Genomic DNA, 17725 nt, shown 5'->3' on the forward strand with positions numbered 1-17725 from the left:
CCTCTCTGCCTTTTGCCCTCTCTTTCCCTCTCCAATCCTTCCCCAAGAACTGCAAAAATCATCAGTGTACTGTGGTCTAGCAATTTACTTTTTTATCTTCTGTATGATTTTCTGAAGGGTATGAAGTATGCATGTGCTCCTTTCCTTGTTTCATTGTTATAGTCAGTGTAAAAATATTTAGTGCTAAGAATTTGTATGTGTCTCCTCATCCTTCTTTCTGTTGAGTCTGTTCACTCTCAGCAGAATATGTCAGATACTTCAAAAATAGCAAGCAACCATTAAATTTGCTTGCATATAGATGTGTTAAGTTCTGTCAAATATTTATTAGTACTGCCTTCAAGCTTAAAACCACACAGACCACAATACAGAGAGAAGTGAATTAATGGAGCTCAGCTATAATTAATGTTTTTCAGTGAAAAATTCATTGGGTGAATCACCTTTAGTTTTTTTTCTCCTTCAGGTTCCTTTTGGTCTCTCATATAGCAGCAGTCCCAACTATCTCTGCAACTTGTGCTGCGTTCTCTTTTGACTATCACTGTTTGAGTTGGTATTCATCCACTTTTTCCACAGAAGGGATGAAAATTTACATCTTGAATAGAATACCTGTTATATGCACTACTTTTCCCAGATTAAAAACAATTGTGTCCCAACACAAATTCTGTAAACCTGGAGTCTACTCTGACAAAGACTTCAGTGTTATTAGTAGGCAAAGGGAGGAGTGTTTATTAAAACACACATGACCTAAGGCAGCTGTGCTTAGACCATATGCATCCAGAAGCAGCAAATCAAAACTCCACAAAACTCACAAAATACAAAACAGTCACCTTTCAAGGACAATGCAGTGCTTTCATACTCTCAGAGATCCCAAAGATAAGCTTTTATATATGTGTTTAAAATAGCAAGTTTTTTCTGTATTTACACTTATTCCACCAAAAATGCTGTGCTCTGCAACTGTGTTTGTTGTGAATATAAAGGTATTGCATACATGTCTAGCTTGCTGGAAAAAAAGTGATTTACAGACTGGCTATGAGTAGAATAATGATTGGCAATATGCCAGATTGCTTGCTATCTCAGTTGGTGTAAAAATCCACTGTTTTACAGTGGAGTTTTATTAGCTCATCTATTAAAGAAATTATTATCCAGGCAATATACAAATTAAAGCAAAATTAGACTACATATAGTCTATATAAATGGATATAGAACATCCAGTTATTATAAACGGATATAATATAAACTGATACAGCACATAAAGTGATATAGAACTACCTGCTTAAAAAGGATTGGGATTTATGTGTTTACCAGGATATCCAGTTTTTGGTGGTCTGTTTCTTGCTTCTCCTGTTCTTACTCTTCCCTCAGCACTCACCGCAGACCAATGAGAAACTCATAAATGTTCCCCTCCACAGATATCCTTATTGAAAGGTGAAAGATCATATGATCTGAAGAGAAATGAGGATACCATGCTAGATGGATCTTTGAGCTGACCTCGTATGACTATTCTTATGCAATGAGAACTTACAAATTGTATATATTCCGCACATGCTCAATCAATCTGAATTTTGAAAACAATAATGTGCATTTCTGGTTTGGCATGTGCCCAAAGAGTGTTTCAGGACTTTCATATCCCTCCCCCTCCAACACACACATGTGACCTATATGTGAGAACTTCAGGAAATCCTCATTAGATTCTCTTGGAATATTATACTGAAATCATTTCCAAGTTAATGTTACCAGCCACTTTGCCTGAGTGGAAATGTACATTTCACAAGGATAATATAAGAGAAAAATGTATATGGAATCAAACCAATCCTCATAGCAAAGTCCTCAATTTGTTAGCCAGTAACTCATCAAAAAGTAAGATTTTTATTTCACCACCGTACCATTTTTCTTTAAATTGCAAAACAGATGTCTGCTGGTAAGGTGAAACATGGAAGCTGTTTAGAGCAGCAGGGAAGCAGATACATTAAGTGAACTACTTCAATGTGCCTAACACAGTTTATGAGGGAGAATCGTAGTACTCTAGGGGGCCAGAGTGCAAATGTCCACCCTTCAATAACATCTTTACCTACAGTGCATGAGGTGAAAGAGAGAAACAGAAAAACTACTAGGCCTAATGAGAGCAAAGTTGTGATGCTAGTTGCAACCACAACTACACAAACAGCGGGGATGTAAGCAGAGTTTTAAACACACTCAGAGAAAGGTGCTAGAAAATGTCTTAGGGATTAAACAAGAGAAGAGTTGATAGGCAAGAAAAAGTTCAAAAGAGCACACGACTTGGTTTCATCTCTGCCAATACGGCACAACATCCTGTCCCAATTAAAATTAATGGCAAGGCTCCCATTAATTTCCGCGTGAGCAGGGCCTGAAAAGAACAACAGCAGCTTTAGCAGCGAGATTTTCCTCTTGCAGCTTTCAATAAAATGAAGTGTTTTATCATCTCACAATGAAATCACAAATTTACACCAAGATTTAATCATTTCATGTTGATTGTGAAAGATACAGATTTTGCTACCTGCGTGTGAATTTCACACATCGGTCATTTTTTACAGAAATGAAAACAAAAAATATGACTCATAAATTCTGCAGTACTGTTACTGTTCTAGTCCAAATGTGTACTCAGGTTAAAAAGTCTGCATAGAGAAATCAGCTTTGCACACCTACACACATTTATTTGTCTATACTGTGGGAAAGGAAGTTATCCCAAAACTGTCTGCAAAAGTCCTCAGACACTACTTAACTTTTAAAAAGAATACATTATTATGATAATAGTTTCAGCGGCCAGAATTTGCGGGAATACCTAATTAAAGTGTACAATAGGCTAAATTTGTGGATCTGCTGTTTTTTTAAATATAATCCTGAAATGAGTCGCTGACTCTATATCTGTTACCCACCTGAGGAAAGAGGCTAAAAAAACATTGATTCAAACATTTGTAAACTGATCATTTTAGCTGTGGGGGGCAATTATGATCATCTGTCCTGACAGCCTGCTTAACACAGGCTATTGAATCACCAAAGGACTCCTGGAAAACTCAGTAACTCCCAGCTGAGTTAGGGCATATATCTGAAAAAGACAACGAATCCTTTATTTAAAGATTTCATCCTACTTACAGATTTATCTCTACATCTGCCCCACGTTCCACCAGTCCTGAAATCCTACTTCTAACCAAACAGCCAAGCATATGCTCTTAACAGGAATGCACAGAAAATGCAAAAAAGGCACAGTAAATTCAACATAATTTTAAGTAATTAATTCAGGAGGCATAAACTACCTTACTTTACCACAGTGTGGCGGAAGGTAAGAGTTGATGTCAGCTAATTCATGCTCTTAAAGTTACCTGTTCATGTGTCATGCCCTTTGGAAAATAATAGCTATGTGCTACCAAATGTGATACTCTATACATCTTATTGAACTACCAGTTTTTCTGTTTCCTCTTTCTATCACTTGTACTCACACACTATTTTGCATAAACAGAGCTTTCTCTTCCCTGAGGGGTATCTAGAGGACACATCTAGAACTCAATGATATCAAAATCGAATTTATTTTTCCCCTGATGACTTGCAGGAATCCTCACAAGTAGGACAGAGGACAGTCCTATAAACACCAACATCTTTCATGCCTGAGAGATCCTGGGCTTACAAGTTTTAATTCCCAGGCACATCCTCATTACCATACCACACTCATCCAGCCACATGACTCTGCACAGCAATTTAAGTTAAGTGGAAGCTAACACAGACAAAAGGAAAGACATCACGTATGCTTTGAGTAAATGTGCAGTCAGAATTTGCATTAGATGAATCCACTCGGTAGATTCACCATGAAACAATCCAATCAAGAGATCAAAGGACATACAGTTCTGGTAAGACTGAATGTTTATAACATATGTATCTTGAAATACACCTGAACAACACTTCAAAAATATATCTTGATACATGATAACTGAACTGAATCTGGCTCTACTATTTCAGAGAAAGTGTGTGTCTGCACGTGAACATATGAAGGGTTAGTTTTGAGCACAAGCTTGCCAAGCAATGACTTGTTACTACACACTTGACACTGGCTTGGTCAGCACTGTCTAGGCAATGTATCAACTGCTCCATGGTACCTGCCCACAGGAGCAGGCACCCAACAATGTGCTACTGTGCAAAGCAGCAGCCTGCAGTTCCCAAACCTTCTCAGCAGCGTGAGTTCATACACAAGTAGGCATAAGCAGGGACACAGAGCACGGACCTTGAGAGGTGGTACTTCGATGTTGCAGAGGTAACAGTATATAGTAAGAGGGTATAGATAGTGGGGACATGGTGTTGCCAACAGAAACAGGAAGGTGGACAGATCTGGGGCTTTGGATTGAAGGAACAGACTGATTTGCCTTTTCAGAAATGAAGGCCCTTCAGAATTTTTAAAAGGAGCCCAAAACTGTCCAAAGTTTGTCCTTTGCGTGCCTGTATGTATGAAGAGAGCATGTATTGTCATGGCAATACGGAGATGTTAAACAGTACATTTAAAAAATAATAAAAAATAATCTTACAGCATGGCATCTCTTGTGTTCCCCCTCCTATTTTCCCCCATACTTATCTTTCATCAGAATAAGTCTTGACATTCTTCTTCTTCCATATCAGATCATTGCCTTTCAGTGCACACTTCCTTTACGCTAACTTCTCTTTATGCCTGCTTCCTGTCACTGCTCAATTCCTTCCCTTATTTTCCACCTTCATTATCATTACTCTTTTGTATTACAGTAGGGCCCAGAGTGCCCACTAAAAATTCTTGTTCCACAGTTTTACGTAAGATATCAAGAGTCCCTGTCCTAGATGGTTAACTGTCAATCCTAGACAAAGACAGAAAGAGAATTCATTGAATCATCAACTTCAATTCTAGCTACTTTGCCTTCCACCAGCACTGTACAATAGCGAAAAAGCCACAGGGCAGCCCAGGATTTGAAACAGAAAAAACATCCAGAGTGAGCACAGACAGCACTGTAACTGCCTCTCCTCTCCTTTCTCTTTATACAATGCCTGCGTAGGGAAAAGGTAAGCACAACACATCTCTTTGAACTAGATCTTTAGCAGTGCCAATTTCAGACTGAGGCCAGTGCAGGAAGCCTGAGGCTTTTCATTAGTGACAAGGGCCAAACAAGTTAGAGAGACTTAAACTGGGGAAGAACAAAGTTGGCTTGGGAGCTAATTTTTTCCATGAATGTCCTCAGCCAAGCAACAACCTTGATTCCCTTACTTCTAATCAGAAATTGTGTGCAAATGTGTGTGAGTATATCTATCCATGGGAAAGAAAAAAAAAAAGATAAAAATGTAAAGAACTTAATCATACTAGGTTTTATTCTTAAAATAAAAGCCTTGGTGCTGAGAAGTCATTTTTGTACAATTTCAGTTTAAGAAAATAGGAAAGAGGATAGCTTGGTTTCTTTTTAAAACATTTTTGTTTCTTTTTAACAAGAACACATACAAAAAAAGTTTGAAAGGTTAATACATATTTTTCATATGTTATATGCATCACTCAGTGAAGTAAATGCTCTATACTTCCTGTAATTTTTTAAATGTAGAATCCATTTTACTTTTAATCTGAGAGTTGTCGTTTGTGAGCTACCTCTGAGGGACAGTCTTAATGTGATTGCAAAAAATTAAGGCTTATTTATTTTCTAAGCAGTGAAGCAGCATGACAAACTGAGTACATCCTACACTTTTTACAGACTAGAAAGAATATCAATGCTGCATTTTAAGGGAAACAACTTCCCTTTTCTTTAGAATATTTTACTTTTTGACTTTCTGATTGTTACTGATATTCAGTGCCACAGAAACCTTAGCGCTACAGAAACTTATTCAAAATGCTATTTTTCCCTCAGAAAAGGTATAACAAGAGAAAGAAGCAGTTGGTTTTTCATAATTTTTAGGGGAAAAATTCCAATCTAAACTGAAATTATAATCCATTATAATTAATTATCTAAACTAAGTTACCAGTGATCTAAAACAGAATACCCACATCACTAGCAGTGTAAATTAATACTATTAGTAGGAATATTTTACAGGAACTTCATCCCAGAAGACCCTAAATAAATTTACCTTCTTTGTAAATGACAAGATCAGCCTGTCTTTCATGCAACAGTGTAAACAAGAGGAACTCCATGGCAGTTTATTGCAATGGAGCTGTTCCAGCATAAGACTAGCAAAAGTCAGGCTCAGAATCTGGTGCTAAATCTGAAAAATAGGCTTTGACTTGAAACACTGCCCAAAGCCTTAAAAGTTTTCAGTGTTAAATAGTTCTCTTTTAATGCTGGAAAGTTTGCATGTAGCTAAGGACTTGTGCTTTAGTTTTCGGGATCTTCTTATTTATTTATTTTTAAACTGTTTTATACAAAGTTAATAAAACTTGAGAATCTATAATGTCAGAGTGTGATTTTACTTACCTTAGCATAAATCTGGAATGACTCCCATAGAAAAGATTCTGGAGCTTTCTACATCTAACTACTAGAAGATCTACCTAGCTTGAAATTTCCCTTCTACAGAGAAATCTTTAGCAAATTCATAGGCATAATGACAACTCTCCATACTACTTTTCCCTGCCTCCCTGGAAGAGGAATCCTTACATTAGGAATGAAGGTTTGCATTTTTATAACTTTGTTATTCTTGTAGAAGAGTTCCTTGGGATACCTGACAGAAAGTTAGAAGAAAAGGGAAGTTTTGTTTTACAGGAAGCAAGATGAATTTCAGCAAAAATTATGGGCTATTTAACTCCCCTTCCCTCTTCTTTCGCCCAGTGCGTGGCCTTACTTGAAAGTACAGCTAAACTGGATCACATTCAACACTAAAGCCAGAGGAATTAATCCTTTTCTGTAGCAACCTATCCAAGATAAAAATCTGGCCTAGAAATCTGTCTAACATCTGAAAATGCTGAATATCTGAGCATATCTGACCACTCTGGGCCACTTGGGCTATTATGTCAGCTGTTTCTGATACCACAACACTTTGAGCAGTGAAATATGTAGTTTAATATCTCACTTTTCCTATTAAATTATAGAAACCTGAAAATGACATGAATATTTAATGTATATATTGTTAACAGTAATCTTCAGTTTTATAGACTGGATATCCACACCACCTGGTGAGAGACCATTAATAATAAACTATTTTCACAGCTCATAACCCCAGTGATAGGATTTTCAAACAGGTGGCATTTGGTAAGTCAGGGTAATCGTAACATGTTGAAAAGCTGATAAACATAATCAGTTCAGATTCTAACATCAGGATCCTGATCATACACTTTGGAGCACTAAAGATTCAAGCACATTCCACATGGTTATTTATGCAGAAATGTTAACACTAATGTAGACAGCCATGTAATAGTTCAGTATACCAAACCTGTTTATTGCATACATAAGCCTGAATAAAACATTCCACTATGAAGCTGACTGATTTTCACTTTGGCAAAATCAACCAAATTATGTGAAATTTCAGTATCATTTATTTTAACATAAGGGTAGAAAATTCTGGAGAAATGTCTTAAAAATGTAATATAAGAAAATAACTACATTAATTCAGCTGTAATACAAAAATTACGGTGCTCTATCTGTACTTGGGGGGAACACATGCTAGCACCTAAGCAATGTGTACTGCTTAAAGATATTAATACATAATCAGAAATACTTTATTTAAGATTGTCCCTGAGTATCTCTCTGTATTTATCATCTTTATAAGCCATACACAGAGTAAACACTGTAGTTACCCACAGGATTCCATATTACTTTAGCAACCCCTAAGACCATTTATGCAGACCATCCGTAAATGGTCTGCATAAACCCCTAAGACCATCCATTCATGCAACATTAAAAGTTTACTGAAAACAGGAACAAATCTTACCCCTAAGTATAATATTATTCCATAGAACATAAATTTCCAGAAGAAGCATCGTCTAAGAGCATTAATAAGTTTGGGTTTTTTCTTTGAAGTTGCCAGCTCTCTATCCCACTCTCTGAAAAGGAACCGAAAAACAAGACCATTAAGTTGTGTGAGCAAACACATGGGTCTATCGCTCTGACATAGTTCAATTCGCTCAAGTATATCCAAGGAGATTTAGCTAAGGTGACTAATGAAACAAAGCTTTGCAGAGACCCCAAAGACCTGGCCTTCATTGACTTGATAGATCAATAAAAGTTCAAACCTAGTTCAGCCACATATTTGGCAGATTTAAATACTCAGCCATACATCACCCTGCAGGGAGTTAATTCATGAAAAGGTCACACTGTATGTTTTAAAGAAACCTGCTGTACTTAAGACCAATGCACAAATAATAGGCAAATAAATGTTTTGGAGCTCTTCCAGTCTGCAGCAGAAAGAAAACACCAACAAAGCATCAAAAATGTGACTTTTCTACTGGAGACCATTATTTTTATTTTTGTAGTTAGGACAATAATTTTCTATTCTACAATAGATTTCTAGCCAAAAGCATACTATATATATGTATACATATGTTACACATACACATATACATATGTTTAGTCAACACTGAACTCACAACTTAAAGTACTCCTAAGAATTTAGTCAGTTACCACTTTTCTTCATTCCTCAATAAAATATTAAATAACCAGAATATTTCATCTATAAATTCTTCTCTGTGTCAAAAAGCATTAAGTTGTACCAGTGTTCCATCACTTTTGCAAATGTATGTCACACTGCACTTCAGTTTAATTGGATTGGCACAGCAATGCAGATCTAGCTGTCCCCAAATGCAAGGGAAAAGCTACACTAGAGGCTACAGGAGAGGGATGGGATTTAAGCACTTGTATCTGTCATAGTGAAGCACAGTGTCTGAATTAGGACCCACCAAAAGAAGGGCAGAGAAAAGATGAGAGGAAGCATAAATGAGGAAAGTCAGGGCACAGTTCCTGGAGAAGAAATTAAATAAAGTTGTCCAGCCATAGTCCAAAAAACAAAACAAAACAAAACCCCAACCCCCCCAAACCCCAAACCCCATGTTATTTAGATGGTGAAGAAAAAAAAAAAAAAAAAACAGGAGAGGATTTTACAAGGATATTTTGTGAAGAAAGAACAGCTGGATAGGGACCTAGTACTGAAACTGAGTCTAGCTTCACTAGTCAATGGAGAGATGTCACAGGTACCTCAAAATAGTAATTTCGAGCATCTAGGTGACACATCTCCATCATGGATCCCAATCAGCCCCAAAGGACAACTGAATGTCTTTGCATGCTGAATCAGGAGACACTTGAACCAGTCAGCAGACAACAGCTTGCAAGCAATGCTATTTAGATATTTTACCCAACAGCTTTCTAATGAAAGTTGCAATGTGTTTCCTGGAACAGACAAAGTTGTTATTTCATTAATCTGAAAGGTAATGCCAAGAAAGCATACTTCTTTCATACCTTTCTAATTTTTCAGAAAGATTATCAGCAGAGTCAGCAGAAGGGATTTGGTAAATATCCGACAGCTCCAATCGTTGTCTGTAACCCTTTTTCAAAATTGGTTTTGTCCATCTAAGCAGAAAAAACCATAAATAAAGATCACTAATTTCTGGGGTTATTTCTGACTTGCATTGTCTAGCCCTGAATATTTACTCCACAGCAGCCATATGTATGTGTATATATATGTATATATATATAAAACACACACTAAATAATATCACATGATATTGTGCAGGCATGAAACTGCATTATATTTACTAAACTATAATGGTAAATATAACATTAAAAGAATATTTGCAAAACTCTTACATTTAATCAGTTTTGGGGTGTGATCATGAGCCAAACTTCCTATTTAAGCAGTCGGAGACAAATAAGCAGTGGATTGAGACATTTGTATTACATTTCCAAACATGTGCCATGGCCATACTAATGAACAGAAAATGGTAAGTGTAGTAAATTGCATGTATAAATTTCATTCATATAAGCTGGAAAGTCTTAAATACAACCTGATTGTTCCTTTGACAGCTTACATTGCAGTATACAGGAAATAATACATAAGATCTTTGCAAGACTCACCATAAGATCTTCCATCTGTCCACCATATCTAAAAATTTTGAATTTCTTTCTTCAAATGACATGTTTTCAAATTTAGTATCAATTTAAAGGGTATGCTGAATTAAAACAAAGCAGGAGATAACTCTACAATGGCCACCTCATTCTCTTTATAAGCCATTACTAACGTTATTGAACAATTCAATCCTTCAAATGCCTACTAATACCCAGGTGCTAAGATGTACATAAATTTTTTTTGCAGCAGGTTCTGTTTGGAAGGTTTTTTGAAAACAAAAAAGAAAACATAAACAAGCAACCATAAGAACTAGTCATGTATTTTGAAGCTATTCGAGCTTCTGCTTTACTGCCATTGTTAAAAAATATGTTTCCTTAAAAATAATGAAATAGCTGTGAAAGAAACAGCTTGCAGTTGATTGCTGTCATGTTTCCATATGTAAACATGGATTATAAAAACACATGATTTACAATTTTGATAAAAGTTATGATCTGCAAAAGCTCAATCATTTCAGTTTTTTTTTTATTTTAGATTGTTTCTACAGACAACAGTAACAAAATTGCAAAAGAAATGCAAAAATGTTTCCCGTGGTTACTTAGAAAATACACACCGCTTATTTGAGCTGATTTTTAACATAGCTTAACTGTATGCCTGATAAAACATATATCATATACACAAAGTAAGCCACATTCTCAATTGCAACCTCTGATGGTGCAAAGAGGTTGGATATTAAAGGTAAAGGAAAGCAATTAGACATCACATCAGTGCAAAGAGACCTTGGCTCAACAATCAAATCCTATTTGTGTGTAACTATTTGTGTGCATACACATGCACATTCTAACATTCATTTTAACAAAGCTATAAATCATATAAAAACACAAGAATATAATCACAGTAATTCAGTAAATAAAGAAACAAAGATATTTCCCAAGTGGACAGTTATATCATGCACACTGCAAAGACAGAGTTTTTTAAGAAATTAGAAGATTATCCTTCATTCTGCAATCACAGTACAGTTTCAAATAAATAGCGCTTAGCTCAGTCTTTGTCAGCAGTTTACCTGAGAAAGAACACACCATTCACAATATGTTACAGCAAGGTCAGCTATTAGAACTATTGAGAGTTATTGCTATTAGTTACAGCTATTAAAGTTATTGAGCTATTATCTCACTTTGGAGAGTCATTGGCAAAATGTCCATAAACTTTGCTAGTTCTGGAGATAGGGGCCAATGTTTTCAGAGACGTAATAAAATAGATAGGAAAAAACTGTTGGATTTAAAATAATCCTGTTCAGTGAAAATCTTGGGTGGTGACTGCAAACGATAAGTCACATACAGGACGGTGAAAGGACCTGTCACTGTTGACTTTGTGCATGTCTTGTGCAAACATGGCTAATCCTTGTATTTCAGGAACAGAAACTCTCATTGATTGGCTTCTAGAAACTCAGTATATTCAGACATTTTGGCAATGATAAAATGAATATAAGTTACGGGACAGTAAACCACTATTGCAGCTAATGGAAGTAAGCAACAGTACTTTGTCAGTGACCTCTTTAATTCCCAATACCATAATTAAGTAGGATAACTGACTTTGATGAATAACCTATGGCTGAGTCCCTTAACAATGCTTAGAGAGAGACTGCAATAAGTAATTCCCAACTTGTCTCGCAAAAAAGAAATGCTTCAGACAAATATTTCAGACCTTGTACATTTTGGGAAAGATTTTGCACTGCACTGTTTCTCTCTACACCTTTGATATTATTTATACTTTTGATTAGTATCTAGCTTGGCACTTTGCCACTGCCTGAAGTAACAAAATTTAGAAAGAAGGAAATTATATTTAGAAAGAGAGTGGCTGTTTTATCATTTGAGGAAGGTAGTAAGCTGAGCAGATCTACTGAGCTTGTAAGAATGCCTCTTGTTCTACTTGGTGTTGAACTGGGTTTATTTATCAGTGCCACCTAAATCACCCTCCTCTCCCAAGTCGACAAATTTGATTTAGACTTAGCACAGTCTTTGTCCTCATATCTCTACTCATCACAGTAGCTTAGTAGCTACAAGTAAGGTAGATGAATTCCTCTAGACAGCTAAAGGAATGGTACTGTCACCTTCCTCCAGGGATTTCCTAGTCTGCAACCAGGCTTCTACTGGAGTCTGCTGACAGAGGTTGCCCAAAAGATGTTCATGTCTGAGGTGCCTGACTTTACTGGAAAGTCCCACCCTAACTATATCTGGGCAATTTGTGAACTGTGCCAACTGGCTTCAGGTTCAAGGGAGAACAGTGGGAGGAAATGGCCTATAACATGACACTTGTTTCAACACAGGTTTTCAATAACTTGGGGTGTACTGTCAAAATCTGTGTTTCAGAAAATGCAGAGTCTCACAAAATATAGTAGACCTAGAATGCATAAATATCTCCTAAAAAACACTTTATGCCAGATTCTAAGAGCAGCCAGATTTACCAACATACTCTGGATTTTTTGCACAGTTTTGAAATGCAAAATGGCTATAAATCTACTTTAACTGGCAATATAATCTTTAGGTATCAATGTTTCTTTATCACAAGATAACATAGCTGAATCAGAGTTTGTCAATGAATATGCCTCTCGTATTTTTTTTTGGCTTACTAGGAGTGAGTTTTCCAGCATTAATTCCTAGCTTTTTCTTTTCATGTCTACTGAAAATGCAAAATTTCTTTTGAAAGGAAGAAAGTAAGAAGAAAGGGAAACAGATTGGCTTTACAGCGTTACTCTAGCAAATGTCACCGGATTACTGGCTGGCATTTAATGAACTCTTTCACAGAGAAACCTGTAGTGCTGTCAGAGTTTTGCCGCTAACTAGGAATGTTATTATGGGTACATACACATGAAACCCAGCAGGGAACAAGTTTCAAGGGTGTACAGTAGGAAAGAAGAAAAGAAGGAAAACAAGTTCCACCTCTATATTAATTGCCTAGTAGGAAAATACACCTTACTAGCTTGATATGTAAATATAACGTACATAACATTGTTTTAACTGCTCTTTTGGTAGCTTTCTTTCTTAATCATCCACTTTAGAAATATATCATAGATTTCTTATTATAGCTATTTGTTTCTCCAGCAAGTTCAGCCTCAATCCACTCCAGTGAATTGTACCGATGGGACAGATGTCGTTGGCTTCCCAGAGAGTATTAACATACGCTGTTAACTTGTCAGTAGGATTTGACTCTCCCTTAAGGCTACTTTGCATACCACCGAAGACAGAAAAGAGCCTCAGTGTTGCTAAGCCAACTGCACAGATTTTCCTCCTGTGTACAGGAATTTCCCAAACATATCAGACCCTCTCCCAGTCACAAAGTACACAACATTAGTAAAGTAACAGGAGCAGTGGTGCTACTTTGCTGTAAGAGAACTGAACTATGTTGACCAAGGCCCGCAAAGCAAATTATGCATATATAGAAGCTCTCCTGAAAGGGTACACCTGACCAGTCTGGTGCCACTTCAACAGATGTCATGTGCACAACTCTTGTTACCAGTAAGATCTACTGAGCAGCGCAAAGGCAACCATGGCTTCACTTCTTCCTCTTTCAAGGCATTATTCTCTGTGGGTAATAGTGCCTGCACTTGCTAAGAGCTTGAGCCTGAACCCTGGTGGAGATCGAGCAAGGAAAGTATTTCCAGCTTTCTCTTATCCCTAACAGGACACTGTTTGCACCACCAACGCTTGTCTCTGAGCATTCTGTACCACGGCCATAAAGGCTGACTGTAGTTCTACGCGATCCTTGCTAACAGATGTGACGATTCAGTGCACCCATGGTACAACAATCAGCAGACACCACTGCCTAATTCCTGGGCCTTGGTAGGGTTGGACCACCTTCTTTTGTTTCAAATAGTAACATGCTGAAGTAGCATGTTATATATTCCAACAACTATACTAAACCTTCAGCATTTTTACCCTTTCAAGGCACACAAACAAAAGAATTTTCTGAGCTTAATATTATACATAATGCAACTGTAGGGTTTCAACAACTGTAGGTAAATGAAGATCCTGTTCATTTCTTCTTTCTTACAGATAATTAAAAGGAATAGTTAAATTTCATTACTAATCAACATTTGTTTGCTGTAAGGAATTATTTGACATGGAAAATATTTACCTGCAACTCCACTGACTCTGCCACTATTGGTGAACAGCACCATTTTACGAATAATCAATGTTCTGAAACCCCTAGATTTCAATAACTAAACATAATGAGAATTCCTCCACAGCAACTCTTGGAAAAGAGTTTTTTCTGTCCATTTCTGTCCATTTTTTGCAAAGTTACGTTTATTCAGATTATTATCTAAGCAGCACAATCTCTAAGTGTTTTTTTGAGATTCTGACTTCTCTGCAGAATTTCTTTTTTCTTCTCCTTACAGTTAGTAAGATGGTCAAAGTATTTCAGTTTTTCAGAACAACTGTGAGAACTATTTCTGAGAAAAAAAAATGAGGCACATTGGGGGCACAAAGATATTTAAGTAGTGAAGCATGTAATGGTAGAATACCTTTAGTGTATTAAAGCCTGACAATTATTTAGATACCAAAATCAAGTGTAATATACGCTTTAAATATTTCTTTTACAAAGCTATCAAAATGATGACCATCAGCTGTAAACAGAGTTTGTGACACTGTTTCAGCATATACCTACAGTGAGGCTTGCTACAAGAGAATGTTTCATCATCTTCATTCTCTTTCTCAGTTACTATATTGCATAGTGAGAAATCATGAGAAAGATTTTTTTTTTCCTCTTCCCTTGAAAAACATTTAAAATGAGCAAGGAACACTGAAGAAACTTTGCATCAGCAAAATTATTGCAAAGCTGTGCTAATCATGACTGAACTGAATTTGAAAAGCTCCCAGATGTGTCGCTAATGTGACACTAATGAATTTCACTCAATTTAGCACTCCACTGTCTTATCCATGCATTTATAGATACATTTTATAAGAAATTAGCATACTGACGCACATCACATGCAATAACCCTTTCCAAATCTGTCATTTGTTCCAACCTCTGGGACCGCTATATGATCAGAAATAAAAATCTTCATGAATTGGTGAACACATTTGTGGCAATTTGAACAGGGGAGGGAAGGGGGGGGGAAATTGTTTATTTAATTTAAATACTAAGTATCAAAAGGTAAATTACCACCAAGACAATGTGGATTTAGTCCAGAATTATAAACTGTTTCTCCTACAACTTGCTTTTTGCCATCTTCTCTGTATGCTAGTATTTGAAGCTGCCACTCCTCAGCCTGACCCTTGCAAATTATTGGGAAAACACCTCATGTCTCCCCATTCCCAAACTGATCTTAGGCTGTGAGCAAAGGCACACTGTTTTGTTGTATTTGTTATCTCCAGAGAAATAAAAGCATCCTGGATTTCACAGATTAAACTTAAATTGAGTTAACTTGGAAAAACAAGTTAAAACAAAAGACCAGGTTAACCCCAACACAATAAGGGCTCACATTATTTTAAAAGTGGGAAAAAGTTTAAAAAAGAAAAATAATAACAATAAAACACTCCATTAGAATATACCTGAACCAAATACCTTTCCCAGCTGTCACTTAGGATTTTCTCCTAAGGCACAACCTTGCCTATGGAGTCAAAGCATCGATTCTGCAGCAGACCACCCCAAGTACTGCCCTTCAGGATCAATCCCCTCTCCTGAAGGAAGCATTCTTACCCATACCTGAGAGCCAAAAGGTTTCTCATTTCAAAAGAAAGACAATGTAGTTTCCAAATACGTCTTAAAAGCCTAAATGTTCTCTCCTAATTTGGGGAACTCATTATATGCAGCCTTGGTTTAACTGCTTGGTGACTGTGAGAATGCTCATGGATATCCTTTTGCATAGCTGAGTGCTAAGTAAACACCACCTGTGAGACCTTGTTCTCCTGCCTACGCTTACCATTCCCCACATGGAATGGTGGTTCAATTGCATCTACAAACTTACATTGTAACATTTTGTAAAATATGTATCATTAAAGTCTCCCTGTATGCTAGAGCTTGATTTGACCTTCCATTTACTTATATATTTCAGAGGACATAACGTGACTCCAGATGTCAGATTTGGCATGATCCTGTGCCCACAGCCACCACACCCGCAAACACATAAGTGGGGGTGGGGGAGTTGGGGTGGAATCAAGAGCAAACTGTAGAACTCTCCTGCTACAGATGGTTGCTCATAGCTGCCTGCATACAGAGGCTCTCTACTCAGAGAGAAAAAAAAAATAGGCAAGATGCTATAGTTAGCATCATAGAGATACTCCAAATATATGCTGGGTATGACAATTCCCAGACACCTGCCCTCCAGACTGGAATTCATAGCCATGAATTAAGTATTTAAGCTTCTTATACAATACCTAGGATTTTTAGCAACTCAAGACTGTTTCAGGGAAAGTTTTGAGGACAAATACACACATTAAATCCCACACTTCCCTAAGAAAATAGGCATGAAAATTAATCTCTATTCAGGAATCACAATCCTAACTCCCCTCTTGGAGTTAAATCCTAAGATACATAGTTCAAGGACAGAGCAGGAATCACCTTTCCACCACAATGTCTCAGGGGCTAGAATACTTTGCCAAGGTATAGCAGCTCTAGCTTTAGTTCCTTTCTCTGTTTGAAGGGATTCAAACCAATTCTTAGGAGAATGCCTTTTCAAACCAGAAACTGTCTCGGTAAGGGCATTCTCAAACTTCCCTGTTGAAAGTGTGCCATTGCAGAAAATAATTAAGAAAGAATTAGTCTAGAGAAAGTAAAAGCATAACCATGATTGTAGCTCATGGGTTAGGCGCTTCCAAAGCTTAAGTCTTGGATTCTGTTATCCACCATAAAGGCTACTAATACACTTTATATAAAATGCCCAAGGAACAGGAATCAAGACTCACCTGCAAATGAGTTGCTCAACCAGTGGAGTACAGAGTCACTCTCACTCGTATGCTTTAAGATTAATTGAGGCAGAGAAGTAGAACTGAAACAACTTCAAAAGGAGGAACAGATATTGTCCATATACTTGTAACTAGGCCTACTTCCTAGAAGAGGTAAAGGGGAAGGATATGTAGACTTGAATTCTCTCCCCTACCTCTCCCGACACACACATGGCAGAAGAAGGAAGTCAATATAGATCCCCTATATGCTAAATTATTGTTGGAACCAATGGACAGTTGTATAAAAGGGGGCAGGTTACTTTTTATCTGGTTTGGAAAGAAAGAGGCAGCTAGAGCACGCCTGCTAGGACTGGGCACCTGAGAAGACAGAGCATGAAGAATGTTTAGCTTGAATGTCTCATTTGGATTTAATAATGAAACAGGCACTGAATGACTCAGTCGTGCCAAGACAATTATCAAATTTTGTATGTACCAAAGCAGAACTATGTGCTTAGACAGTTGGACAAGAGCATTAAGATTGCCTTTTGTTAACTTGGGTTTAAATACCTAAATCTGGTTATCAAAAAATCAGAATTGTCCAAAACTTCCAGCCATTTCCAGAACTACAGTGATAAGTCTATGTTTCAGCTATAAATTAATTATACTTGCATTAATAAAACTATAACAATACTTCTTAACATCAGTTAACCTACAATAAAAAACAAATGATTGCAAAGTACTGAGGTTGTTTGCTATCAGAGGTATGGCCTTGATCCTGTAAAATTCTAAGAACATACTTTGTTATAAAGACAACAACGAAGCTTCACGATGAATATAAAGTTAAGCATATG

At 36.9% G+C, this 17725-nt stretch overlaps 1 protein-coding gene across 1 annotated transcript in view; it reads right to left on the bottom strand.

The window, feature by feature from the left end:
• CFTR (cystic fibrosis transmembrane conductance regulator) overlaps positions 1–17725 on the bottom strand; it is a 95490-nt gene that overhangs the window by 74383 nt on the left and 3382 nt on the right. Inside the window, exons 2-3 of the mRNA XM_026064507.1 lie at positions 9387–9497; positions 7867–7978 (exon numbers count right to left, since the gene is read on the bottom strand). Coding sequence (XP_025920292.1) covers positions 7867–7978; positions 9387–9497 — 223 coding nt within the window. The remainder of the gene's footprint in view (positions 1–7866; positions 7979–9386; positions 9498–17725) is intronic.

The sequence above is a fragment of the Apteryx rowi genome, unplaced genomic scaffold (genome assembly GCF_003343035.1).
Source record: "Apteryx rowi isolate R43461 unplaced genomic scaffold, aptRow1 scaffold_219, whole genome shotgun sequence".
Lineage (NCBI taxonomy): Eukaryota > Metazoa > Chordata > Aves > Apterygiformes > Apterygidae > Apteryx > Apteryx rowi.